This window comes from Mirounga angustirostris, unplaced genomic scaffold, assembly GCF_029215605.1.
Source record: "Mirounga angustirostris isolate CCGP_5_RB_7025 unplaced genomic scaffold, mMirAng1.0.hap1 SCAF_15, whole genome shotgun sequence".
NCBI lineage: Eukaryota > Metazoa > Chordata > Mammalia > Carnivora > Phocidae > Mirounga > Mirounga angustirostris.
Window position 1 is genome coordinate 85,625,102 of NW_026991723.1, and position 26,721 is coordinate 85,651,822.

The 26,721-nt window shown below is 51.3% G+C and overlaps 2 protein-coding genes across 8 annotated transcripts in view; one reads left to right on the plus strand and one right to left on the minus strand.

Annotated features, from left to right (window-relative positions):
• RALGPS1 (Ral GEF with PH domain and SH3 binding motif 1) overlaps window positions 1-26,721 on the plus strand; it is a 315,913-nt gene that overhangs the window by 185,852 nt on the left and 103,340 nt on the right. The window lies entirely within an intron of this gene.
• The window catches only part of ANGPTL2 (angiopoietin like 2), a 34,119-nt gene that overhangs the window by 1,237 nt on the left and 6,161 nt on the right, over window positions 1-26,721 (minus strand). The window contains exons 2-4 of the mRNA XM_045883162.3: window positions 18,371-19,236; window positions 3,995-4,188; window positions 1,988-2,258 (exon numbers count right to left, since the gene is read on the minus strand). Of these exons, the coding sequence (XP_045739118.1) occupies window positions 1,988-2,258; window positions 3,995-4,188; window positions 18,371-19,187 (1,282 nt within the window). The 5' untranslated portion in view covers window positions 19,188-19,236. The remainder of the gene's footprint in view (window positions 1-1,987; window positions 2,259-3,994; window positions 4,189-18,370; window positions 19,237-26,721) is intronic.

A 26,721-nucleotide genomic window follows, 5' to 3' on the forward strand; every position in this document is an offset into this window, starting at 1 on the left:
TCATAAAACTTTTGGCACTATCACATCAGGCTGGATTTTGCTGCCAAGGACAAGCAGTTCGGAACACCAGTAAAAGTGTGGGCAAGGTGCAACAGGCATGCAGGGACATTGGCCTTCTCCAGAAGGACGAGGAGGAGGAGCCTCTGGCTGCTTGGGCTGCTCTTAGTTAAAAGAGGGGGTCCCCAGTTTCCTGAGCAGGCCTGGGAAGGGGACCCCCACTCAGGGAAATGCTGCCTCAAGCAGGCTTGGGGGTTGGGGCCCAGTGGAGCTGATGGCCCTGCTCCAGCTGAGGCCTTGCGATAACGTGAGGAGGCAGCAGGCTGGCCGAGGCAGAAGCTCAAGGGAGACTCCGCCCAGGTGTTCCCACAATTTTTCTCAGGCTCCTCTAGGCCATCAGTTGAGGCCATAAGGACCAAATGGCGGTGCTGGATTTGCAGAGCAGAAAGAGCCCTTGGAATGCCATGGCCAGCCTTCCATGTGAGTGGAAGCCTGAGCTTGCTCTGCAGGACTCCAAGGACAAGGAGCTCACTTCCTTGCTGTCCACTGATTGTGCTGCCCTACAGGCCTGATAGTCTTCTCCCTGCTCTCCATGATGGCCCTCAAGAAATGCTGTACCGGCCCTGTGTCCCCAGAATCTGACCGGCTCTGAGGGTCATCTTCCTGCCCTGCTCTTCCTGGAAGCCTTGACAGCCCTGGCCGAAGAAAACATACTGCTTCCTCGGGGGCCCCTTCGGGGCCAGTCAGAAGACAGGTGTCTGAATGTTCCCCAGTGTGGTGAGAACAGTCTGCTAGAGCATGGCTGCCATGGGGACCTGGAGTGAGGCCCTCCCTCCTCCATATGTAGGTAGCTGAGCTTGCCTCAAGAGCAGGTAGTTCCTAGGACAGTCCTTAAAGAGGAGGTAGTAGCCTGCAGACCAGGACTAAATGGAGGGGGCAGGGAGGGGGCCAGGTTTGCCCATGAGAACAGACAGCCTTGGCCTGGAGGTAGGGTTGGCCCCTCAGGAAGGAGCAGCGCCTCACTGGCTTTGCCAGGCAGCTAGGGCCCAGAGGCCCTCATGTCAGGAAACTGGGTGGGGGGCCTCGAGAGGCTTCACTGTGGGGCGAGGCTGACATCTGGACTCAGGGTTGGACTATATCTGTGCCTCTTACAATTTTCGGCTTTCTTCCTTGTTTTTTATTTAATAGAGTCTTCTTAGTAAAGACCTGGCTTTGAGGCACGTGACCCTGGACAAATCACTTCGTGTCTCCTACCTGTCTTGGTTGCTCCCTTACTGCACTTCGTTAGCAGTACGTGCTAATAATAGTGACCACAAAGACAGCCCACTTGAGGGGTGCCTGGGTGGCTCAGTTGTTAAGCGTCTGCCTTCAGCTTAGGTCATGATCTCAGGGTCCTGGGATCGAGCCCCGCATCGGGCTCCCTGCTCAGCGGGAAGCCTGCTTCTCCCTCTCCCACTCCCCCTGCTTATGTTCCCTCTCTCTCTGTCAAATTAAAAAAAAAAAAAAAAAGACAGCCCACTTGGGCTGAGCCCTATTTGCCAAGTCCCAGACAAAGCACTCGAGGTACTTTGTCTCTGACCTTCTCACCACCCCGCAAGGTATGCCTTGTCCTAATTTCCGGATGTGGAAATGAGGCTCAGAGAGATTAGGCAGCATCGTCCAAGGACACATGACTGGTAGGAGGCAGGGCCAGCATTATCACCCAGGTATGTGGCCGTGACACCTGATGCCTCAGGCAGAGACGTGACGTGAGCGCTTGGCCCAGAGTGGCCCACAGATGTGTAATCTGTACACCTCTTTCCCTTTCCCTTTTTGTAAATGCCACTCTGACCCAACTTTTGTGAAGGGGGTCTGTGGGCAGAGGAGTGGACCTTTAGGGAGTAGGAACAGGGTCGGGCCGCTGGGCCCTGGGACCTTCCTGTTCTCAGGCCTTGAGTCAGAAGCTCTGGCTTTGGCTGACCTCTTTTCCCTGCCCTGTACTGGGTCCTACCTGTGTAGACATCGTGGTCTCTGTCCAGGGTGGTGAACTGCTTGCCGTTGTGCCAAGTGAAGGAGTCCCCAGCGTTGCCGTGGTAGCGCCCCAGCCTCAGCTTATAGTACTCGCTCTCAGGCTCCAGGCGGAAGCTGGCGTACTCTGCAAAGACTTTGCGGCCAGACCAGTCCTCCATGGTCACCAGCAGTTTGTAGTTGCCTTGGTTCGTCAGCCAGTAGATGTTCTCCAGGCCCAGCCAGTACTCGCCATCAATGTTCCCAAACCCTTGCTGGGGAAAACAGAGGAGAGCATTTGTGAGGAGTATGCAGTGCCCTCAGCCAGCAGGGCCCCACTGTTGGATGCCCAGCCCTGGACAGAGGAGACTGGAAATGGGCAGAGCATAAGGTAGGCGTGGGTTCAAATCCCCACTGCTGTACTTGGCTGTGACTTGATGAGTCACATTGCCCATCTGAGCCTCAAACATGCATCATTCAAGACTCTTTAAAGAGTGCCTACTGTGTGCCAGGCATTGTGTGAACACAGAGGACACTGTGTTGCCTTCCCTACAGTGTTGTTGTAGGAACGCATGTAATAGGTCATCTGAGAGCCCAACACACAGTAGGCATACAACAAGAGTTCCTTGGACAAGTCCTTCCCTTCTCTGAGCGTCCGTGTCCCTGTCTGGGAATGAGCTGTGTGTGAGGGTCTCGTGTAAGCTCCCTGCACCAGACGGGAATGGGCTGTGACAAGGGTGTGCCGCATCCACCGGGCTCCTTTCTAGGTCTCAATTCAGTGGTTTTGTTACTGTTTTTATGTGTAGTTTAAGGAATCATCAGCCAGGTGGTGGCACTCAAAGTCTTAAAAATAGATGGGCTCATTAATGATAATAACAGCTAGTATTTAGTGAGCAAGTACGGTATATTGGCACTGTTCTTGGGATTTTACATAGGTTATTTTATTAATCCTTGTGCCAACTCTTAAGAGCTAGGTACTGTTATTATCCTCCCTAGAACGGGTGAACCGAGGTCCACAGAGGCCCAGGGTCACAGAGAGCCTGTGGGTGAGCCAGGATTTGAACCAGGAACCCAGTCTTAACAACTGTGCTCTCCTGCCTCGGAGAAAAATGATATGGGCAGGAGGAGGGAAGGGTGAAGGAGCGGGTCTTCCGGAGCCTCTCAGTTAGGAAGCAGAAGAGAAAGAGAAGAAAGCAAGGACACAGGTTGGGCAGGAGGTAGGTTGGGAGCAGCCAGGACAGGAAGGGGCCATGCAAAGCCACATGTGAACGTCATGGCCAGGGTAGTTTGTGAGCTTTGGTGTCAGAGGCCTGGGCTCACTGCTTTGCCACCTCGTAGCTGTGCAACCCCGAGCGAGCTTTTTCCTCTTTTCATCTGTAACCTGGGTCCATACTCGTATGTCCGTGCTCAGATTGGTGTGAAACTAAAGCAGGTAATAGATGGAAACACTTGGCATGGTGCATGGCGGCATTCGGTGAACCAAGCTACTCTTGCCATCCTTAGTACTGCTCTGTCTAGAGGAAGGGGGCAGATTATGGCTGAGCCCAGCAGCCTTTCCTACCACCAGGATGAGCACTCAACTTCCTGGGAACTAGGGCCCGAGTATTCCTGCAGTTTCCTACAACAGACCCTTGGGACCTGCCCCTTTTGGGCTGCGAGAATAGGTCTTCCCCCGGAAGCCCCAGCTGGGAATAGGATGCTCCCCATACCCGGGCTGGGGTGAGGGGCCACCCCACACCAGCATTTCAAAATTCCCACCTTGTCCACGGTGTGGTCTGCACACCTAAGTCATATCTTGCAGCAGTTGCCAGTGGCAAGCAGGGAAGGGGCTACTGCTCCCACCATCCCTGGTGGGTTTGCAAAAATGACCCAAGTGTTTCTTGCATGGGGTCACAAAGGCCCTGACAGGTCAGCATGCCCCTTCCCCCCAAGTGGCTCTCTGACTGGTTGTCAGGTTCTTGGGGTGGCACAGTCACCTTGTGGGCAGCACAGACAGGCCTAGGGTCCTCACCTTATAGGTCTCCCAGTTCCTGAAGAAGTTGACAGAGCCGTCCAGGCGCCTCTGGATGACAGTCCAGCCCCCAGGGTCGTGTCTCTGGTCACACCACACCTGCATGAGGCGGTTGGTGTTCTCTGGCTTCACCAGGTAGATGGAGCTGGTATCATGGCCATCCTCCAGGGCCTGCAGGCAGTCCCTCCATGGGCCTGGGGACACAGATGTGTGCACGTCACAGACCTCCCTGTGGCGTGGACATGGAGTCCCACTCTTGCCTGCCCCTTCCACCCCCCTGGCTACACCCCCAGGCAGGCACAACCTCCAGCAGAGCTCCAGCTGGGAGCCACAGGCCTGCAGTGAGAGGGGATTTTAGTTTTGTAAGTTTGAGAAATAACATGATAGAAAGGCAAGAGTCCAGGGTGAGCAGTCAGGTTGCCTGGATTCCTGGCCCACTTTTAGCTCTGACTCCATCAGTGTGATTTGGGCAAGCTTCCTTACCTCTGCAAACTCTCAGTTTTCCTGGTTTGTAGAAGGGAGATCATAGGTACCTCACCCAAGGTTGTAGGGATTGCTGAGATCATTTCTGTGGAGTTCCTAGGGTGATTTATCTTTTAGGTTGGTCATATTATGCAAAGAGATGTGCCTATCAACATGCCGCAGTAAGGATCACAGTATGGATCAGCTCCGCCCCAAGCAGGGAGATGAGTTATTGCTCTCCTGAGTCCCGAGGGCTGAGGTTGGCCCACGCCACCTCTGTTCTGACTCCACGCTTGTCTTTTCAGTGACAGTGCTCAGGGACAATTGCAGTCTTTAGTGATGAACTTCCACGGAGTCACAGTGCCCAAGCAGTGTCCAGAATTTGGCCATGTAGCCAGAGGTTTCAGGATATTTTTGATTCAGACACTGGCCTCCAAACAATTTTTTGAGGGGGACCAGTCCTATTCAGCCCAATTTGTATATTTTCCAAAGGAAGCCCATTTAGGGCCAGACACTCAGAGCTCACACACTCTGAGGTCACTGTTCTGTAAGCAGGTCTTCAAACTTGAAGGATGATGTCTAGAAAGCCTTCCGGTCTGTGGCTCTCTTCTGAAACTGAGACCAGATGGGTTCTGTGATTTTCTGGGACTTCACTGAGCTTGGACAACCCAGTCAGAAGGAACAGGTGCTGCTGTGGAATCTGAGCAGCTACCGTAAGCCTCTCACCACCCCTACCCCACCTCTCTTGGCGGTTTCCTGGATGTCGGTCTCATCAGCAAGAAGGTTGAAACTGGAGTCTCCAAGGTCCAGAGAAGCTAGGTTCTTCCTTATTGATCTCAGAAACCTTCAGAAGTTTTTCAGGACCTAGCCATTGAACTACATTATTTAAAAAATAAATAAAATTGCCACAGTTTGCTTCAGCTTCTCTTCAAAATACTCCTCAAACCAAGAATGGTTAAGACCAAAAGTGCTAAGAAAGTTCCATCTTGTTCTTTCTATGAACGTATATGTTGACCCTAAATATTTATTGAGCCCCAGCCCTGGCAGGTCCTGCGCTGGGTAGTGGAAGCCTAGGGCAGGATGGGGGCTGCTCTGATGCCCAGCAAGGGCGAGCTGACCTCACCAGCCTTCTTTGAACTTGAATTCCTGTGCATTCCTGCCCTTTCTCTTCTGCATGTCAGGGAGGGGCATCAGTGGCAGGTGTACTTAGCTTTTTCCCTGTAGATCAAACTTCTCAAAGTCATTCCTGATTGTAGTTGGGCTTGTGTCATCCGTACTTGTTGGTTAAATGAGAAAAGTTTGGGTTTTGGGGGTTTTGCTAGGCAGCTTGGGTGGGCTTCTCCTGAGCCCTTGCACTGTGTTTGAGCATCCCCACCAGGAACCTAATGGAAGGGTAGGAGTGGTCTTGATCACCCCTCTCTGCCCCCAGTGCCTAATAAAGCACCCCGAAGAAAGGTCTGCATAGGTGTTTACCACTGACAGTTAACCCAGGGTTCTCCTCCTTCATCCTCCAGGGCTTCTCACCCATTTACCTGTTCACTAGCCCTCTTCACCCTCAAGGGATGGGTCAGGACCCCCAGCACCAGCCTGGGAGATGTGGCACAAGCAGCTGCTTTCCTCTTTGCCTTGTGCCTCTTCCATCCTGGGGACGGGGAGGCCGGACCTCCAGGAAGGGCATTCAGGAAAGAGAAAAAGGTTTTGCTTGTGTTCAGCCCCTAGCCCCAGGGACCGAGGCAGAGAGTCAGTCTGTCCCCGACAGCTGGAGCAGAGCGCGCAGCAGGCGTGGGAGGGCTCCCAGCTCTTTCCCAAGTCAGAAGCACAGGAGAGGCTGTTTGATGGGAATGCTGGTGACAAGAAGGTCCGGCAGAGGCCTGCAAAACATCCCCGTCCCCGAAAACGAGCAGCCAGCCCTCTTACTGCAGGGTTGCTATGGGACTCTGGTGGGGTTCTCAGAGGGACAGTCTGGCCCACTGGGAGAGTGGGGGGGGGGGTCCGTCTCAGACTCCCAGCCCGAGTTGCTTTTGTGGGTGCCTTGAGTTGTTTCAGCTTTACCATTGACATTTCTACAAACAGCTTTTTTTGTTGTTTTTTTTAAAGATTTTATTTATTTATTTGAGAGAGAGAGAAATAGCACGAGCTAGGGGGTAGAGGGGCAGAGGGAGAGGGACAAGCAGACTCCCTACTGAGCAGGGAGCCTAATGCAGGGCTCAGTCCCAGGACCCTGAGATTATGACCTGAGCCAAAGGCAGACGTTTAAGCAACTGAGTCACCAAGGTGTCCCAAGGGGTCTTTTTAAAAGCAGGTGTTTTAGGGGCACCCGGGTGGCTCAGTTGGTTGTGTCTAACTCTTGGTTTCAGCTCAGGTCATGATCTCAGGGTTGTGAGATTGAGCCCGGTGTCACGCTCCACACTCAGTGTGGAGTCTGCTAGATTCTTTCCCCCTCCATCTCCCTCCCCCTCTGCCCCTCTTCCTGCTCATGCACGCTCTCTTTCTCTCTAATAAATAATCTTAAAAAAAAAAAAAAAAAGGCAAGTGTTTTAAAATGTGAGGTAGCTAGTAGTCACCCATTTGACAGATGAGGAAATAGGAGTATGGGGACATTAGGTGACACCTCTGAGGTCACTTAGCGTATAAGGGACAGATCCAGTGTCAGAACCCAGGTGGTCTGGATGGTCCAGAGCTCATAGTCTAAAGCTCTCTTCTTTTTCCCCAACCTGAGTGAACTTCAGGGTGGGGGGCCCAGGATGACTTAATCTCTGTGTCCCTAGGACTATTTTTAATCTTTGCCAGTCAGCCAGGTTTAAAAAATAAAAATTTACACTTATTTGTCAAGGTATGAATACCTTTCCAAAATCTTTATTGGTGATTTATTTTTGTACTTTGCTTACCTTTTGGTGTCCTTTGCCTATTTTCAACTATTTTAGTATCTTTTAATAATGTAGAATTTCTGGGGTGCCTGGGTGGCTCAGTTGGTTAAGCGACTGCCTTCGGCTCAGGTCATGATCCTGGAGTCCCTGGATCGAGTCCCGCATCGGGCTCCCTGCTCGGCAGGGAGTCTGCTTCTCCCTCTGACCCTCCCCGCTCTCATGTGGTCTCTCTCTCTCTCTCATTCTGTCTCAAATAAATAAATAAAATCTTTAAAAAAATAATGTAGAATTTCTTTTTTTTTTTTTTTTTTAATCTTTAGGGCAAATCAGGCAGTTCTTTCCTTTAAGGCTTTTAGGTATGACATCCTCTCTAGAATCATGGAGTAGGAATAAACTAGTAAAGAGGTATTTAGTATTTTCTCGTTACAAAAAAATTCTCCATGTCCCCTGTGCTCTGCACTTGGCATGATACTCAGGACCCATCAGCTTCTATCAGCAGCAACCACATTTCCAGACAGTTTTCCCTCGGAAACCTTTTAGAGCAGGACGCTAGCAAACCTCCTGCGCTGAAACACGCCCTTTTCTTACATTAAAGGCACCAGCGGCAAAGGTCAGAAAATTAAATTATGGATGAAAATGAGTCAGACAGACTCCTTAGCATGGAAAACTGGCAGCAGTAAAATGATCGAGGAGCAGAAGGTGCAGCAGTAAGATTATCCTGTGGTTCCATTTAAATGGCTGATTCAAAATGTCCTACTTTGATGAGAAATCTGTAACCGAGGTCAATACAGGAGTCAGGAGCCCTCGGCTCAAATCTTGGTGGCCTCGTCGCCTCACCGTGTGTCCTTGGGAAGCTCCTTGAGCCTCAGTCTCTTCTTTTGTACACAGGGGGAATGAACCCGCCGGTTCTGGGGGCCTTAGGGTACAGGAGCACCAGCGTGAGGCCAGCCAGGGCAGGTGCCCGTGCGGGTTCTCTCGGTCCTTCCCATGCTTGATGAAAGCTGCTGGTTTTGACATTGTCCACTCCCCACCTACCCGCTATCAAGTACACACAAGCAAGTTACTGTGTTTGCTTTTGAATTTGCAAGGCTAAATGTACGAGGATTTACTTACTGGTAGATGTTTTCCACAAAGCACATTTAAAAAGTCACAGCTTCAGTGGAGAGACCCCCAAAGATAAACTGAAATGAAGAATGGAAATCTTTTTTGTCAATGAAACTGCATTTTCGGTGTGCAGTGGGCAGGGCTCTCCCTTTGGAACAGTGCAAAGTGCCCAGCCAGTATTTCTCTTGGCTCCTCTTCTGAAAGGGCAGCATTGCCCAGAGTAGCAGGCCAACACTAACTCAGCAGCACCAAGGCTCTGAGTGGAGTAGTGCCCGACCTCATCTCTATAAAGACCATATTTACACTCTCCGCAGAGCTGTAGCCGGAACGTTCCACGTGAAGGGAAGTGCAGTCGCCATGGCTGAGCTGAGTCTGCGTGGTTCCTTAGAGAAGCAACACAGGGTATGGAAAGCACACAGGACCTAGAGTCAGGAGGCCTCAAGCAGAAGGGATATTGGCAATGGGAACACAAAGTATACAGGTCTTGGGCCCCCAAACCCCAAGGTCAAACCTGGTAAGTGTTGGAGTGATGAGCTGTGGGTGCCTGAGTCCCTTCCCTGCTTCCTTCCTCCTCTCTGGGGTTCTTGCACACAAGGAACATTGACTACTAGGAAACCAGATGGCTGATCCCATGCTCAGTATTCCCAATGAAGTGCCTTTCTGGCAAAGCTGGGTTGGAGCCTACAGCCAGGCCAGACCAAAGCGTAACTGCCTAATCCCAGTTTCCTCTCTGTGTCTGGGGTAGGCCAGCTCAGCCTGACCTGCCCACTCACATCCTGTGGAGAAATGGGTTTACCAACTACATCAGCTGTCAGTGTAGCCACCCCTCCCTCCTAGGGAAGCGTGGCCCCATGAATATCTAACCAAGCCCACTGGCTGCACCCTGGAGGCCAGGAGCTAAGAAGTGAGTAGATGGTGATGGCTCTTCTCCCTGGCTGCTCCTGAGGCATGCAGAGAGGAGCAGAGTCCTTCCTGGCCATCAGCTGGGACCAGACCACGTGGCTGGCCAGCAGTCTGACTGGCCTCTTTGACCCATAAGCTCAAGTCTCGGGACTTGACCACCTGAGGCTGTGCGGCAGCCCTGTGGCCTGTGGGAAATGTTCTAGGGATGTTTTAGTTTGTACGTGGGCACTGGGGAGAGGCTTCTGTGATAGTACTAAGACACACTGCTTTTTTGTGAGAACGGTATGCTGTTTTCAATTATTCTCACCGATGATCTGTCTCCAAAAAGTCTTTCCGCCACTCCCTTAAACGTTTTTCTAACAGGAGAAATGACTAGTTGTTGAAATTGGATCTGGAATTTCCTATCCAAATTAATCCATCTGAGAGCCAGGGCACGTGGATTGCTTAGGTGTGAGCCCTGTCCTGGCCAGCATCAGGACTTGATGGGCGTCCTATGTGAGGGCAGGAGAGCAGACACCGGGGAGGGCGGTTGGCGAGGAAGGATTACGTGTGCTGCTTGAGCCTCATTTATCCAGAAGGCTTGGGGAAATAATATTTTGGTTGTGAACATATTTATTCTATGTCAATCACCACTTTTCAGTGAACCAGAGTACAAAACAATAACCTAAACACAGGAACAGCTGGTGTGTTCCCAAAGGCATCTCAAGTTCCTATAGGGCCTGAGAGCTGACGTCATGGTTATCATTTCTGGTCCTTCTGGGGAAAGGGTCCAAATGCTCATGCCTGCCGTTGAGGCTGTTTTAGTCCGCAGATGACGGGCACAGTGCCTGGGGCCAATAAGCTTTTCAGGAGTTTATGAAAGTGTTTGAGGCCTAAAAAAATTTATTGGCTCTAAAATATGAAAAGAAAACTGCAAAATCAAAATTTATAAGTATGTAATTAAATTTCTACAAAGTGGAACATCTTGTCAACTTCATTAATTGTTAAATTTAGTCTTCATAAAAATGTTATTACTTTTGAAAACAATTTGTAGGTTAGATTTTTCTCACTTCCCAAGAATTCCTGAACATGCCTGATGTTTGCCGAGAAATCAGAGCCAGCCATAAATTAATTGTGTTACTCTTGGCCAAATAATTTCAAAAGCAAAATTTTAAAAACCCTTTCAAATTTTTTACAGTAAAAGTTATATTAGATGTGTATATTTCGGTGGGTGTGATACAGTCTGAGACCTCCCAAGTAAGAGCTCCCGGAGCCCTCAAGGAGCTTAAAGCATCCTGTTTCTGCTGGTTTGACCTTAGGATAAACAGATATTGCAGCATTGCTTCCCAAAGAACACTTTCAAAAGCATTGTGCCCACTCCTGGGTTTCCAACAGGACCTTTGGGCAGGAGGAGAAATACGGGCTTTAAAGCAATTTAAAAGAGAAAAGAGGTTAGCCCTGGAGGGGCTGTGGTGAGCTCACTGTATGCAGAGACAAGAGGGCTCACTGTGGCTCCTGGGACTGGTGGGGGTGAAGCCCTGGGGCCCCTGCGTTCTAGTGGTCAGTGGCGCCTGAGGCTCCCTGAGGGAGGTCCCTGAACATAGAGGTGGGCCACGTAGGAAGGCTCCCTAGATGTAGCGATGAGAATGAACAAGCCTCTCTCAGGCCAGAGGTTGATGGTGTGGTTCTGCAAGCACATCATGGAAGAGCTTATCAGACCCATGACTGTAATCCACAGGTACTGGACAGGTGGTGTGCCTGCGGTCTGCCAACCTATGAACCCTTTCTAAGAAAGGGAATCAGCCTGTGGGCTTGTGCTTAGAGAACCTATGTTGGCCTTCACTGATCACCTTTTAATTTTTCAAATGCTCACAAACCCCTCTTTATAATCTTTTCTATGATTTTACTAGGGCTTAAGCCAATTGGTATATAATTGCTAGTATCTTGTCCTTTCTTTTTCTGAAAAGAGAGCATTTGCCCAGCACCAAGCCTGGTCTTCATGATTTCTGGATGATTGCTGGCAGTGGTTCTGAGAGCTTATCTGCCATGCCCTCAGCCTCCCCGTCTCCTCCTCCAGGAAGTCCTCCCCAACCCCAGAAGAGTTACTTAACTCTCCTCAGGGTTCCCATCATGTTTGATATATTTATCTCTACTGGAATGTAGTAAGAATGATAACTACCATGTATCTAGAGCCTTTCACCTGCCAGATGCCTTACATGCGCTTTCATTTCATCCTCACGAGCCCCTGCAACAGTGAGCAAACCAAGTCCCAGAGAGACCGCATGGCTGGCCAGGGGAGGCTCTCGGATTAGAACTCCCATCTGCCTTCCGGGCCTGCTTATCCTGCTGCACTGAGTCTGTTTCACTGTACTAGGATTGTTCGGGGTTCTGTCTTGTTGTCAGTCTCTGGGATCCTTCTGGGCAGGAGCCTCAGGGGCATGATCGTGTGTCCCTCTTGCCAGTCTCTGCCCAAGAATGAGTCACTTCGTGCCCCACGTGCCTTTCCCCGTCTCCATCTCCTCACCACCGTGAGCTGTGTGCCCTTTGTCACTTTCATTCTGTTCTTTCCAGTTTGAGAATCAATGCTAAGTTCATCTGGAAACAGGGGCCCCACAGCAGAGGATAATCAGGATCCAGACCCAAACCAGGGAGAGTCTGGACGGTCTGTTGTAAAAAGTCGGCACGTTGTATCTTGGGACAGTGCCAGGTGATTGGATTTTCTGTTCTTTTAAACGTTATTCTAGACAGACCACCTAAGATGTCTTCATTTCAACAGTTAGAGGGTGTTTTTTGTTTTCAAAAATATTACATTTGTCATTTAAACTAAAATCTTCTTTTGCTTAGCACGATTTCTCTGTATACACAGTAATTCTAACTTAAATTATTATATTAAAAATCTGTTCAAGGAAAATCACTTATTTGTTTGAAAAAAGGATTGCCTAGACCAGTCCAGGTCCTGCGGCTGCACGGGCTCATTTTGAGGTACAAAGCCCGGATCGTCAGGCTCCTTTTGACTGTGCTCTTGCCCAGTCCTCACAGGGGTAGCTGAAGTCGAGACGTTATTTCGACAGCAAGCGTACTACCCATTGCACTCAACAACCCGAACCACCTTTGTTATAGGCACCAAGTCATCTGATGCTAACTTCATTCTGCTTCATCAGTCGTTTTTTTCTGGGGGAGCATCTCAGGGTTCCGATTTGGTCTACTGCATAAATTCATCACAACAATCCATCTGTGTGGCTAGGGAGCTGGCTGCAGAGGCCTGAGCTCCAGGATTTTCCAGATTACTTTCAGTTTGCCAAGTGCCAAGCTGTTGGGATTTCCAGGCCACAGATGCCAGATCGCCACTTTAAACAGTAACAAGTTGATAGTTTATCCTTTGGGACTGTAAAGAGCCTGAGCATTTCGCTGAATGTCTTCCTTGGAAAGTGCCCGAGTAATAGAGGGAGTGCTTGCCGTCACACTCAAAGGGTTCTCTGTGATCCATTCCCCGAGGTATCCGAGGAGAAAAGAGAAAGCAAAGCTAGAAGGAAGATGACCCACCTTGAACTCGAGTGGCTTTTGTTTATGAAGAAGCTAACAAGGAATGCTCTTTGAAATATCACTGGATTACATAGTTTGTAATGAATTTGAGAATCTTACTTTGTTCCACAGTAACATTTCAGGAACAAGATAGCACAATACAGTGAGAATAGCACAGTCTCTGGAAGCAAGAGACCTGGGTTGGGTTTTCCGTCAGCTTCTGAGAATTGAAAGGCAGAGCCCGTGGTGACTACAGCCACCCTCACTCACATCCTCCCACCCCTCCAGGTTGCTCCTCCAACCCCCCCACCCCACCCCAGAGCTTCAGGCTCCGAAGCCCAGTTACCAGAGTTCATCTGCACGTGGGACCAACTGCTTTCCACCTAGATCGACAATTGCTTGACCTCCAGAAGGAACGGAAGCCACAGTGTAACATGTGTCGTTGTCTATTTTAAAACCACAATCTAACATACATATTTCCTACTTCACAGGGGGAGGTAAAATACAGGCAGGAAAAGCCATCTAGGAAAACACTCTTGTTCAAGGTCTCTGCACCTCCCTGGCCATAGCGTATCTGTTGGGAGGAATGGGAGGTCTCTGTGTTAGCAGTGAAATAATGTGGTTGCCACCTTGTGTGGCCCCAAGAACAGATCACATCTGCTGATTTTTATGTATTTGGAGTTAGCGTCTTTAAAGAAATCAGGACTTTAGATTTTGCTGGACGTTGAAATGCTGAATACAAACACACCCAGAGAATTTGTTCAGATTCGAGACAAATTAAAAATCAGATTTCTCTGCAGCTTTAGTTGGGTCCATTTACTGGAAGTCAGGTGCATATTATGTTTTCTGTGGGAGAGCTCAGTTGTTTTAGACGTTCTGCAGTATGATGCTAACTCAGTTCTGCTTTCTCTCTCTCTCTCTCTTATTATTTTATTTTGGCATCTCAGGGTTGTGATATAGTCTACTACGTAATTCACCCCAACAGTCCATTTGTGTGACTGGGGAGCCAGGGCAGATGGTTGGTATGGTCGGTTCCTCCCAGGCCTGAGTAAGGGGGCGGCATGATATTGATGAGTTTGCAGTGACAATGTCTTACACTGTTAGAACTGTGAGAGCTCTAATAACAGATCCACCAACTCTGTTCCCAGAGCTCTTCTACAAGGAGCTGCTTAGAACCTAGTACATGAAATAGTGATGGAGGGTCACATCCCAGGCAGCTGGCACCTGGGGCCAAGTCAAGCATTTATAGGGTGATTTTGACACCAGTTTCCCTCCAGCCTTTCCATGGAAACGTGCAGTATCCCGGAATGGTTAAGACAGACTTGGGTTTGAGCCTTGGCTGAGCCACTTACTAGCTGTGTAGTCTTGGCGGAGTTACTTAACCTCTCTGAACCTTGACATCCTGGAAGTTATAAGTCCAGGGACCTATCTTGGCTCTGCTACTGACAGGCTCTGGGATGATAAGGCCCCTGACAAGCTCTCTTTGAATTTCATGGTCCCTTCTTTATCCACTGAGAAACAAACTAAGCTGATTATGTTCTCAGGAGAGAAAACAGCTAGAAATGCCTACTCCTTTTGGTTTTTAAGGATTTGTTTCAGTCAGGGCCTTGCTGTGGCAGCCGGTCCTAACACTGCCTTTCCTCCTCTGATCACTCTCAAGGGCGGCTGCCATGGCAGGAGGGCTGGCCTGTGCGTGGCTGTGCCTGTGCAGGGCTGAGAGGGACAATGTCCCCGGCCTCCCAGACCACTTTGGGAGAAGGCCAGTGCTGAGGCTCCATCCTGTCCATTCCTGTGCCTTTTCGTGACCCCTGCAGCCTTCCTCTTTAGCAGACCTGATTGACACACGTGTACGTGTGTGTGTCCAGGGCACACACATGGAGAAGCAGGTCAGGGGATGTGTGAGAAAGTGGAGAGGAAAAGAGGAAGGACAGGCAGCAGCAGCTGGATTGCCGGGAAAAGGGCCATAGGCCGGGCCCTTTGGCCTTGGCCTTGTCAAAGCAGCATCCTAACATCCAGACCTGAGAGAGGCAGGCCAGAACCTAAGTCAGACACCAGGGAAGCCAGGAGCTGCCTGGGCCTCCCTCCCTGAGGCTCTCAGCAGCCCGGGCCTGGCCTGGGGCCAGCCTGTTACTGTCTGGCTGGGAACAAGCTGGTGAGTGCAGCTCCAGATAAGCGGCCATGGCTCCCTCAGTCCCCCGGAAAAGGGTGTGCTGTGGGCTGAGGAGCCCAGACGACGAGGAAAAGAGCAAAGGCTCTGAGGTTACAGGATGAAAGATTTAGAAGCTGCCAAGTCATGCACACAAAGATGTTTCTGGCCAAGTGATGTCCTTGGGAACAAAGGATCTTGTGGGTAAGAGCACAGAAGGTTTTGTCTTAATAGGCCCAGAACCTGCCTGCAAGCTCTCAGAACAGGCCTGATAAGAGCTCCCTGCCGGTTGTCTGAGAGAGGCCATCTGCCTTTTCCTCCCCCTGTAGTCCAAGCCCAGGAAAGGACCGAGACCTCCCTGCCCATTCAGCTTCCATGGCCAGGTCTGGCTCGTAACACCTTGAGGGGGTGTTGCTCAGTGGAGAGGCGGGTCACAGGGAATCTGTTACCAACAATCAGTACCAACATTTGGGAGAACTTTGCTTAAAAAAAAGGAAAAGGGTAAATTATAGTGCATTTGTCATGTCCACAGAAGGTCACTGCTACTGCCTCCCATGTTGGGGTGCTTCCTTAAGTGGGAGAGAAAGTGGGTGGGTGCATGCAGGGCTTTGGAATGCACACAGCCCATGCTGGTCTACGAATGTGAAGAAGCAGGGGAATCCAAACCATTTGAAGTGTGAGGAGTAGGGTCGTGATCCCAGGACTGTGCACAGACTCCTCTCCATCAGGGACCCACTAGTAACCCTGTTTCCCAAATGTAATCTCTTACAAATCATTCAAGATGCAACACGGAAGTCCAGTCTCTGTCCAACTTCTCCCTTCTAGTCCAGGCAGACTCCGTCACGCATGTCACCTTAGTGTCCCCGGAGCCCTTCATTCACTGCTCTGCAGGGCACTTAGCACACCATGGTATTACCACAGTGACTACACAGCCCATGATTTTCACTGCATTCCTGCTTTCAGATACTTTGTTATGTGGGTCCCATCAATTCTTACATTATGGAAATTTTGGCCTTGACGGATGTTCCCCCTCAGAGAAGTCCTCCGTCAGATCTGCTGTGCCGATTTTGGGGGATAGAACTGGTAGACACTGGATAGATCCTTGTGCATTCATGCATCTGCCACCTCCCCCAGACTGAGTTCCTAGAGGTCAGAACCAGAGTTTTCACCGGCTCCCCCAAGCCTGGCTCCGTGACCGGCACAGAGTAGGTGCACAAACGTGGTTGGCTGCCCCACGTGACATAATATCTCATACCTGATTGCATTGAGTTTCCACAACAACCCTGCAGTATTCTAACTCCTGTCCCCATTTTACAGAGGGGAAAATTGTGGCTCAGGGGAGCTAAGTAACTTCCTCACAAGCAAACTACTACTAAGAGGTGGATGCAAACCTAGGTCTTTCTTTTCTTTTCAAGATTTTATTTATTTATTTGACAGAGAGAGAGAACAAGAAGGGGGAGCGGCAGGCAGAGGGAGAGGGAGAAGCAGACTCCCCGCTGAGCAAGGAGCCCCATGCAGGGCTCCATCCCAGGACCCTGGGATCATGACCTGAGCCAAAGGCAGACGCTCAACCGACTGAGCCACCCAGGTGCCCCAACCTAGGTCTTTCTTCCTACACTATATACCTTTCAGCTTAGTTCAAGCTCAGGAATGTCCTGAAATCATTGACTCAGAAACCAGAGATGTTTAAGCAAGAGGAGGTCTGTTGGGTAACCAATGAGGTCTGCCAGACGTTAGGAGTATGACTTTCAGTGGGGTCTTCATTTGGTGCCCAAGGGCACGTTTTACCATCTGGGCATTCTGTCGAGACATATTAGCACACTCTGCCCTCTCTTTTGGAGCTTCTGATTTAAAACAGACATAGATACAGATGAGCTAGTCATCTGCTGTAGAATGCCAGCACTAAAAAGGGACTGTTTATTTATTTCAATCTCCTTGCTTTAAGATAAACCAAAACGGAAGGAAACTGAAAGCTACCAAGTATTGAGTGGCCCAGCGCCACTCCAGACACATTTTTTTTTTTCAGTATTTCATCTCATCTTTGGGTAGGCTTATTTTAATCTATCCCCAACTGACAGATTGAAACAGGAAACGCAGGCTCTACAAGGTGACTTGCCTAATATCCCAGAGCTAATCAATAGGGGAATCAGAATTTGAATCCAGGTCAGTCAAAGCATGTGTTCTCAACCCACAGACCCAGTAGAGGGCCTTCCTGTGAGGTGTGAGGTGCTGTAGGCAGATGCTCCCCACCTTGGACCTGCAAACAGGGTTGCCCTTGTCTTTTGCATGGGCCACCCCCTTTCTGGAATTAGCAAGAAGCTGCTCTTCCCAGTACTGGTGGTTATTTTCAGAATTGTGAAATAAGTGTAAAACAGGATATTTTCAGTAAAAATATCTCCCCGCTTATACAACGAAGTGGTACCAAAATCACTGACGTGGAGCAGATATGTGGTTAGTTTCTGCAAAGATCAAGCCAGTTCTCATCTGACAGCCCATCTGGAAGGCTCACAGGGTCCTGGATGAATGAGAGGCTGAGCTTCAGGGGGCTGGGCTCATGCTCCCCCCAGAGTTCCAGAGCACAGAGGAGTCAGCCCTAGATTTAAAGTGTAAAGGCCTGAATTCAGATCCAGCCTGAGGATCCTAAGCCTGTGAGTAAGTTACTCTTCTTTTCAGTTAACCTTCCGCAAGGAGCTGCAGGGGTTAGTGATACAGTATTCGCGAAAGTGCCCCATGCTGGTACTCTGCTCAAGCTTCGCAACATACCAGCAACCCTGTTCCTCCCCCATAATGATATTCTGAGAATTACCATATTTTGAGATGAACCGTGTATTTAAGAGTATTTGGAATTGGCACTGAAAAGTCGAGACAGCAGCAGACTAGAAAATGTGTGGGCTTCAGAAAGTACTCCCTCCCATCCCCCATCCGCTACAACGTGTTTATCATACTTTTGCCATGATAACACTTTCTTTTCCTTCGGCTTCTTGTTTCTTCGGTGAGCATTTACCGATTTCCAAATCGGTGCCAGGCACGGCACAAGAACAGGAGTTTGCGGGAGAGACATCCTGCTTGCCAACACAGAGCATCTCAGCAGAGCCCAGAAAACTACAGGCCTGGGGCTCGTTCCCATCAGAAGCCAGAGAACATTTGTTCTCTTCTGAGCCTCTCCCCATTTCCTGGTTCTACCTTGGAGCATCCATCTAAGGAACGTGGGCCCCCCCTCACCCCACCGGCTGCCGAGGCTGGGCCCAAGGGATCGCTGGGGGATTGCGCAAGTCTCTTGGCCCGGCTTCAACTCACCATGGCTTTTCCCCCACTTGTGGTCTTAGCCAAGGGAAGCCTGGCGCCTGGCTCTGAGGCCCCAGATGGAGCCGGCTCCCTCCCGGAAGGACTTACCCGATGGCTTGTCTGTGGAGGACGGGAGGCTGGTGAGGGTGGGCATAGTGGGCAGAGGGGGAGGCAGCACCTTCAGGTTCTGATCACTCTGGATCTCGTTGGTAGAGATCTGATTGATGATGCGGCTGTAGGGGGGCGGCTGGTAGACCCGGGGCGGGGTGGCCGGGGGCGGCTGGGGCACGGGCCTGGCAGCCGGCACCCGCTGGCAGTGCTCCTCGAGCTGCGCGATGATCTCGGACTGGTTGTGGGCCAGCGTGGCCAGGTGCTGGTACTTGTGCTCCAGGTCCTTGTACTTGCTGGCCAGCTGCAGCATGTCGGCCGTCTGGTTGAGGATCCGGTTCTCCAGCTGGGAGAGCTCCAGCGCGTTGTCCCGCTTGCGGATGATCTCGTGCAGGAGCTGCATGTACAGCTGCGTGACCCGCGAGTTCATGTTGCGGCTCTCCTTGCGCAGCAGCTTCACCTCGCTCACGATGCCGCCGTCCACCTCCACCAGCTGCTGCAGCGTCTCAATCTGCCGCTTCTGCTTGAGCAGCTCGCTGTTGAGCAGCTCCAGCTCCTGCTTGTGCACCCGGTTCTCCAGGAGCACCTCGGGCTCCTTGGAGTTGACGCAGATGGCGCCTGTGACCCGCTGCTGGGGCACGATGAAGGTGTAGGTGCACTTGTCCGAAGCCTCGCCGGCCCGCTTGTACCTGTTCAGGTAAATGAACTCGCTGGGCGAGCCCTCCTCAGCACCCTCAAAGCCTTCCTTCTGGCCTGCAGCCACTCCCACGGCAGCCAGCAGTCCCAGCCACCAGTATGTCACGCACAGCGGCCTCATGGTCCTTGCAAAATGGTGGTTCCTCTTGGCGAACGGAGCCTAGGAAAACCTGAAAGTAAACAGAAGGGAGAGTCAGGAACGGTGTTGTCACTGCCAGCGGCCTGTGCCATAAATGAGCTCAGCCTTCTCGCCAGGCAGATCTTTCCAAAAATACAGCTTCAGGAGGCAGCCCTTCTGGACGCCACAGAAGGAGACAGGCAGGCCTCAGCAGAGGTAGAGAGGAAAGGGGAGGGGACCGGGGCATCTGAAGGCAGGAGGCCACGGCCCTGCCACTCCCGGAGCCAGCCCCAAAGCCCAGCTCCCTCGCCAAGCTCCTGGCCCAAGCCTGAGAACCACACGAGGGCAGCTCGAAGCTGGGGCAGGGAGGCAGAAGGAGGCTTGTCTGGTCTCCCTTCTCTGCCTCATGCCTCCCCCCCAACCCCCGTCTCCTCGTTCTACATGTTCATAACCCCCTGGGCTTTCCCGGTGTAGCACCCATCACAGTTGTAGTGCATAGGGGTTCTCTGTGATCTCTGCTACTGGACTCCACACTCCATGAGGGCAGGCGCTGTGGCTGATTCCATCCTGTGTCCGCAGGATGCTGCACTAAGCAGGCTTTCAGCAAATGTTTGTTAAACACTCGAATCACTGGACATGGTATGGAATGTGTTCAGTTGGTAGTGGACAGTGTCAATGGGAGGATGTGTCCAGCCACATGGCTTTGGTCTGTGTGTTAGAGACAAGCTAAAGAGCCCAAACAGGAACAAACAACTGAGCTCTTCTAAATCCAAATATTTGCAGTAGCCAGTAACTGCAAGGTCCTGGCCACTGCAATGTGATTAAAGCCGGCGGAAGCGGAAAACAGACATGTGTCTCTGGATTTGTTTCAGTTCTGCTCTTGGACCATTTGTCCCTTCACCAGATATCCGTCAAACATCTGTGGTGTGCCAGGCAGCATGCTGGCTGCTGGAGGTACAGCCCTAACGGGCCAGAGGCCAGCCCTGCCCTCACAGGGCTCACACACCACGGCCCAGCCCCTAAGAGCCACGGAGCAGCAGTAACGTATTCTGCGGAAGGATAGAGCAGGGAACTGACATAATCGGACGATTCGAGAAAGCTTCCCTGAGAAAGTGACCTTTACACTGACCCCTTGAGGGATGAGCAGGAGTTAGCCAGGCCAAGAAGGAGGGGACGGGCATGCACAGATCCCTCCTCTCGCCTACTCAAGGACATCGCTCCAGCAGTTCTCCCCCAGCTCTCCTGCATGATCACATTGTTCCTACAATCATGCTGTTATTTCTCTCAACTTAAATCAATCCTCTCTTGATCTCACATCCCCCCCTCCAGCTACTGTTCCGTTTCTCTGCTCCCGCTTTTAGCAAAACCCTCCGAAGGGTTGTCTGTACTCAGTTTCCAGAGAGTCTCTCTCTTTCTGTTCTCTCTTGAGCCCACTCCCATCAGGCCTGGCCCCTCCCCTCCACTCCAAGTGCTCTGGACAGGATCACCAGTGGCCTCACTTGCCAGGCCAAATGGCCTGTTCTTAGTCCTCATCAGTACTTGCCTCTCCACACTGGGTGATGTGGTCAATCAATCCCTCTTTGGACTTCCTTTCCTGAAGATCACCCTTTCCTTCCTTTTCACTGGCTGCCCTTTCTGTCTCCTTTGCTGGTTCTTCCTCCTGTTCCTGTCCTGGGGGACCCAGAGCTCAGTCCTCAGACCTCTTGTTTACCTCGGTGATCTCATCTGGCTTTGTGGCTTTCAGGCGCTGCTAACTCCCACATTTATTTGACTCCAGACGCATGCATCCAACTGCCTCTTTGACATTTCCACTCGACTATCTACTAGGCATCTCAAACTTACCCAGAAGTGAACTGGTGTCTCACACCTCCGTCCCAACATGTTCACCCCAGGTTCTCCTATGTTAATAAACAGCAACTCTGCTCTTCCAGTTGCTCAGGCCAACAGCCTTGAAGTCATCCTCGACTCCTCTCTTTCTTTCATATCCCACATCTAATTCACCACCAAATTGTAAAAGCAATACCCTGGACGTATTCTCAGAATCCCACTGCTGCTCCCCACCTCCCCTGCACCCTGGTACAACCCACCTTCGCCTTTCACCTGGACCTAACTGTCTGCTGCTGGACCTGCTCCTGCCCTTTGTCCCCCACCCAGCAGCCAGAGTGATCCTTTTTAAAAAGTCCGATCCTCTGCTCAGAATCCTCTGGGAGCCCCCTCATCTCCGAGAAAAAGCTTAGAAGGTGTTTCTGGCTCTCCCGGACCTGGCCCCCCTTCCTCCCTGGCCTCATCTCTGACTCCCCTCAGCCCCCTGCTCATGCCACTGTAGCCACCCCAGCCTCCTGGGTGGTCCTTATGCTTGCCAAGCACGCTTAGGACTCAGGACCTTTGTACACTGTTCCCTGTCTACACTCTTACCCCCTTTCCTCATCGCTCACTCCCTCACCTCTTTAAGGTCTTTGCTGAGATATCACCTTCCCAGGGAGGCCCACCCTGATTATTTAAAATTGTAACCTCCCCACATTGTCAGCAGATGTAGAATGTTTCCCCACCCCATCCCATGAATGGAGCTGCCACGAGGGCAGGGGGTTGTCTGCTCCATTTGCAATGCCAAGCACGTGGCCTGGAATATGCAGGCACTCGATCAATATTTCTGGCCTGAGTGAAAAGGCACGCCTGCCAGTGGCTGCCCCACGGGTAGGGGGGGCTACAGAGAGGCAGGGCCAGGGGGGCCCGTGAAGGTGATTGCCTGAGGGGGTGCCAGGTGTACGGGAGGAGGACCCTTCCTTCCTTCCTTCCTTCCTTCCGTCCGTCCGTCCGTCCGTCCTTCCTTCCTTCCTTCCTTTTCATTCATTCATTCATTCATTCATTTTTTTTTTTAAGATTTTATTTCTTTGAGAGAGAGACAGAGAGCATGAGCAGGGAGAGGGGCAGAGGGAGAAGCAGACTCCCCGCCAAGCAGGGAGCCTGACGCGGGGCTTTATGCCAGGACCCCAGGATCATGACCTGAGCTAAAGGCAGACGCCTAGCCAACTGAGCCACCCAGGAGCCCCGGAGGCCATGTCTTATACTTATCAATAACATCCATAGAATCTATTTACTGAGAACCCACTATGTACCTGCCCCTGCACAAAACATTTGCAAGTATTTTCTACTTTAATGTATTCTCACAAGGTAGATGCTGTTAGGATTCTGTTGTCATTTCCATTTTACAGATGAGGTAACTGAGACTCAGAGAGGCTAAGTGAATTGCTTAAGATCACACAGTTGGGAGGTGGCAGAACCAGGGATAATTGGCGGGGTCAGGAAAGCTTCTCTCATCTGATCTCATGTATTCTAGCCTTCAAACTCTTACTGACTACCCAGAAATGTACTTAATCTGGTCTTCAGTACTAAAAAAAGGATTAGCATGATCACTTTCTGACTTCACGTTAATTTATGCTAAAATCAGCCTGGCACAGAAGCTGAAGGTTATGTCTTCCCCAGGCCCCTCTGGGGCTTCTTTGGTGAGCAGCCTAGGTTCGGGTACCCCAGCTGGTGGGCTGTTACAGAACAGACCCTGGGCTCCCCAGAGCCACTCAGAACTGTTGTCTGCTTCAGTGAGGAAGCCCACGTGTGGTTCCGTGGCCAGCTCAGGCGTTGGGGCCAGGCAGAGAAAGGTGTTCGGCAGCCTTCGGTCTGGGTTGGGCTACGACGTAGGGCTGCAGTGACGTTTACTGGAAACCGGGCTGAGTTTATGAATGTTTGCCTGGTTTCCACAGTGCTCTGGCTGCTTCTGCACCAGCCCGTGGCCACGCCTGGCCCGGAACAATGGGGAGGAGCAGCGCTGCAGGCCAGGGCGGGCAGGCCCGTGCCTTCCCACCAGCGCTCACCTGCTGGTGACAAACACCTCGCTGTGCTCTGGGTGCCATTGTGGATGCTGCTGCGCTCCTCTGCCTTGGCCAAGAAACTGCCAGGGGCCCAGGGAGGCAACCTGGCTCCAGAAAAGGGTTGGCTTCCAAACCTTCCCAGGCCTCAAGACCTGGCAAGGTGTCACTGTTTATCACTGAGTCCTGTCCCCTCCCACAAGTGGACTCTCGAGCTTCCCGAGCAAAGCCTGTGCCCTTGGACCTGCGATCCTGAAGGCTGAGCCTCTTGTGTGAAACGGTGCGATCCAGCCCACCTTGCACACTGCTTAAGGGACAGAGAAATGCTTCCCAAACTAGAGAGGGCAATAACACGATAGCGGCACGATGGCGGACAGCAAAGCGGGACTTAGGAGCACCGACCGCGCCTCCCTGCGGAGAGACCACCATTAATGCTCCTCCCCCGTTTCTCAGAGGAGGCACTTGTGCCGGTCACAGAGCTGGGCCCTGAGCAGGAGCTCTGTCTGGCCTCACCGCCCAGCCCTAAAGCTGCCCTCTGGTCAGACTGGGTCCCAGCTGCCCTGCCGTCCCTAGATCTTACACAGTGCTGGGCAAGAGACGGGCAGACGCAGCGCAGGGCCGTGCTGTCTTGAAAGAGCATTTCTCGTGATTGTTCGATTAAAAAGAGCACCAAACTTCATAATTAACACTCATACAGGTTTTCAGGTTCACAAAGCCCTGTATGCGCATTATCTCATTTAATCATCGCAACATTGAGAGCTAGTGAGTTGTGTTGTGCCATTTGGAGGGTGAGAAAATTGCAGCTCCAGAGGGTGTCTGGTATCTCGCTCGAGATGGCATTGCTCGTGGTGCCACCGGCTGTGAGGCTCACGATTCTGGGTCTTCCTGTTGCGTTTCCCTGGGGTCTGGGCTTGGCGGGAGTGACTTGGGGCCGGATGGGTTCTAGAAGGAAGGGAAGGAGCAGGTGCTCTAGCCAGGTGGTGGTTCCCCACTCCTACTTTGTAACTGGGGACACTGAATCCCAGACAGGCTAAGTGACTTGCCCAGGAGCATGGAGCGGATAAGAACTGGAGCTGACCCAGCTGAGAGCTCAGGTCAGCCTGATACCAAGGGCTGGACTCTTTGCTCTGCCCTTGGCTTTGGAGTCATTTGTTTTCCTTAAAGATTCTAACCCCCTTCTTCAGTTTTCTGCTACTTTGGCAGCTCTTAGTGGGCAGTAGTGAGTTTGTTTACTTTTGCTCTCTTGATATTTATTCAACTAATTGCACCCCAAGAGAAATAACCCTCCCCAGCATTCCAGCCATCTTAGGCCTGGAGAAGAACTCCATTGCAATCAAAGCAGTGCTCCTCAGTTTCTTCCTCTGACCAACAAAGAAAAGCAACTCCAACTGTTTTCCTTGGCTTCGAAATGAAAATAAAAACGATTCTTGAAATTGCTTTTCCACACTGTGTTGTGAGGAGTTTCCATTATGTACGGGTTTCCCTCCCCACAAGTGGAGCTGGTGTGATCAAGCCACGTGACGGCGCCTGCACGCTGGGAGGCGGCCTCCCCTGGGCTTGGGTCCCACCCAGCCTCTGGTGGGCAGCCCCGAGCGCCCCTGCTTGGCCTGGTGCAGTGGGGCCACACACCGTGTGTCCACGTCCCGCTTGGCACCATGGCACTGCAACCCAGGCATGGGGCCACTTTGTGGGAAGAATCATTTTTATAAGATGGATCTGTGTCATGCGCTGCAGCAGAAGCTGGTGGCCCCGGGGGTTAGGAATGAGAAAAGTTCAAACACTCAGGATGATAACTACAGTCAGTTGTCACTATGACTCAAGCACTTTATATATATGATCTTACTTAATCCTCCCAACAACCTCAGGAGGGAAGCCCTATTATTTCAGGGCTGCCATGCAGGTGGCCCAAGTTGTGCACTGTGCAACTCTAGGGAGCACAACTCACATTCAACAGTCTTTGTAGTTTGGGATATTTATATTACAGGCATTTTTTAATTCCCACAAAGATGCTTTTAAGACTAACAGCAGGGCTGACAGTTATCCCCATTTGCAGGTGAGGGAACTCTTGAGATTCTAAGACCACGAGTCATTTTGCCCACAGTCATCGAATTACTAAGTGGCGGAGCCAATAACAGAACCCCAAAATATACCATGCTGAAGATATAGAGAGAAAAGGGCTGGAGTGACAGGACACTCAAAAGAAATTGCTCTCTGACCCCCGCAGGCAAGGGGAGAACAGAAGAGCTCCTGGGATCCTCAGGACTGCTGACCCCAGGGAAACCTCTGGATTCAAGCCAGCTCTCATGGTGTCACCCATCCAGGCTATAGTCCCATGTGAGGGGCTCGCAGAACCCACCCCTGCCTCTGTCGTCATCCCTGCCCCCTCATTCTGTGATCACAGAAGGCCAAGGATGAGCCCAGACTAGAGGCCCTGCAGGAGGCCTGGGAAGTGGGCCCCTGCCAAGGCAGTGCAGGAATCTGGAACCGCCACCTGACCCTGAGTGTGCCCGGCTGGCCCCTGGTGTCTGGCTTTGGGAAAGCTAGGAACTTGAGCTCTGCTTGAGTGAGTCTGATGGACCTGAGCACGAATCGTGATTGTTAAGGCAACATCAGGACCGAGAAGAAAAAATTGAAACTTCAAAGTTGACAGCTTTTCCTACTAAAGCTGTTGGAGATGTATGGTGTACCAGTGGGGTGGTACCCAAACCAATTGGTAATCCAGGATATGGGAGGGATCCAGATAAAGGAAAATTCCAGAAGAAGGGCCCCAGAGGGCCCAGCTGACCATATGACCAAAAGCATAGATAACAACAGGCCTTGTTTGTTTGTGGTAAACTCACCGCGTGCCTGGTGTGCCCTTTCTTGGCACTTACAGCCCTGTGCATAAGGTTGGCCCCAGCTGAGGCCCGTTATCTAATGTAATCGTTAATAACACCCCCTCTTACTTGCAAAAGTGTCCCGAATGGGTACCAAATTATATGGTCCCTTTACCCCTAGGAGAAAAGTATTATTATGTGCATTTTGCGGGAGAATAAACCCAGGCCCAGAGAGATCAGGTCACTTGTCTGAGGTCCCTTGGAATAAATATCAGGACTGGGATCCCTCTGTCAACTGCAGTGCCCACGCCCTCACTTCCACCGAGATTATCTCCAACCAGCGTGAACAAACAAAAGGTGCCTGTCTGTTTGCTTCATGGCCAGGATGCAGATTGCTTCGTAGTCACTGTTAACTGAATCAGTAGAAATGGCTTTCAGGTCAGTACAAGGGGGAGTTTTGTTGGATGTTCGAAACAGCTTCTTGATTATCCAAGTGGCAAGACCCCAAAATGGGCATCTAGGATGAGCAGTGGCGTCCTCACCTTAGAAAACCTGAAGGAACTGTGCCTTGCTTGTCCTAGGTGTTTCACCACTAGCCTGGAGGCCAGGGAGGGAACAGCCACATCCCAACAGCCACCCCCTCCCAGCCCAGCATCGTGTGATTCATTCCCAACCAGAGGGCCGTGCGGGCACCCAAGGAGTCTGGAGCCAGTTCCCAGACCCTGCCAGCTCAGCTCTCATAAGACCTTCAAATGAGCCATTTGTTCGTCCATCCAGCCCTCTATCCCCTAGCCTCCCGCTGCCAGCTAGTCATTGTGCACTGTGACAGCTGGGTCCTGCCCTGTCATGGGTGATGGG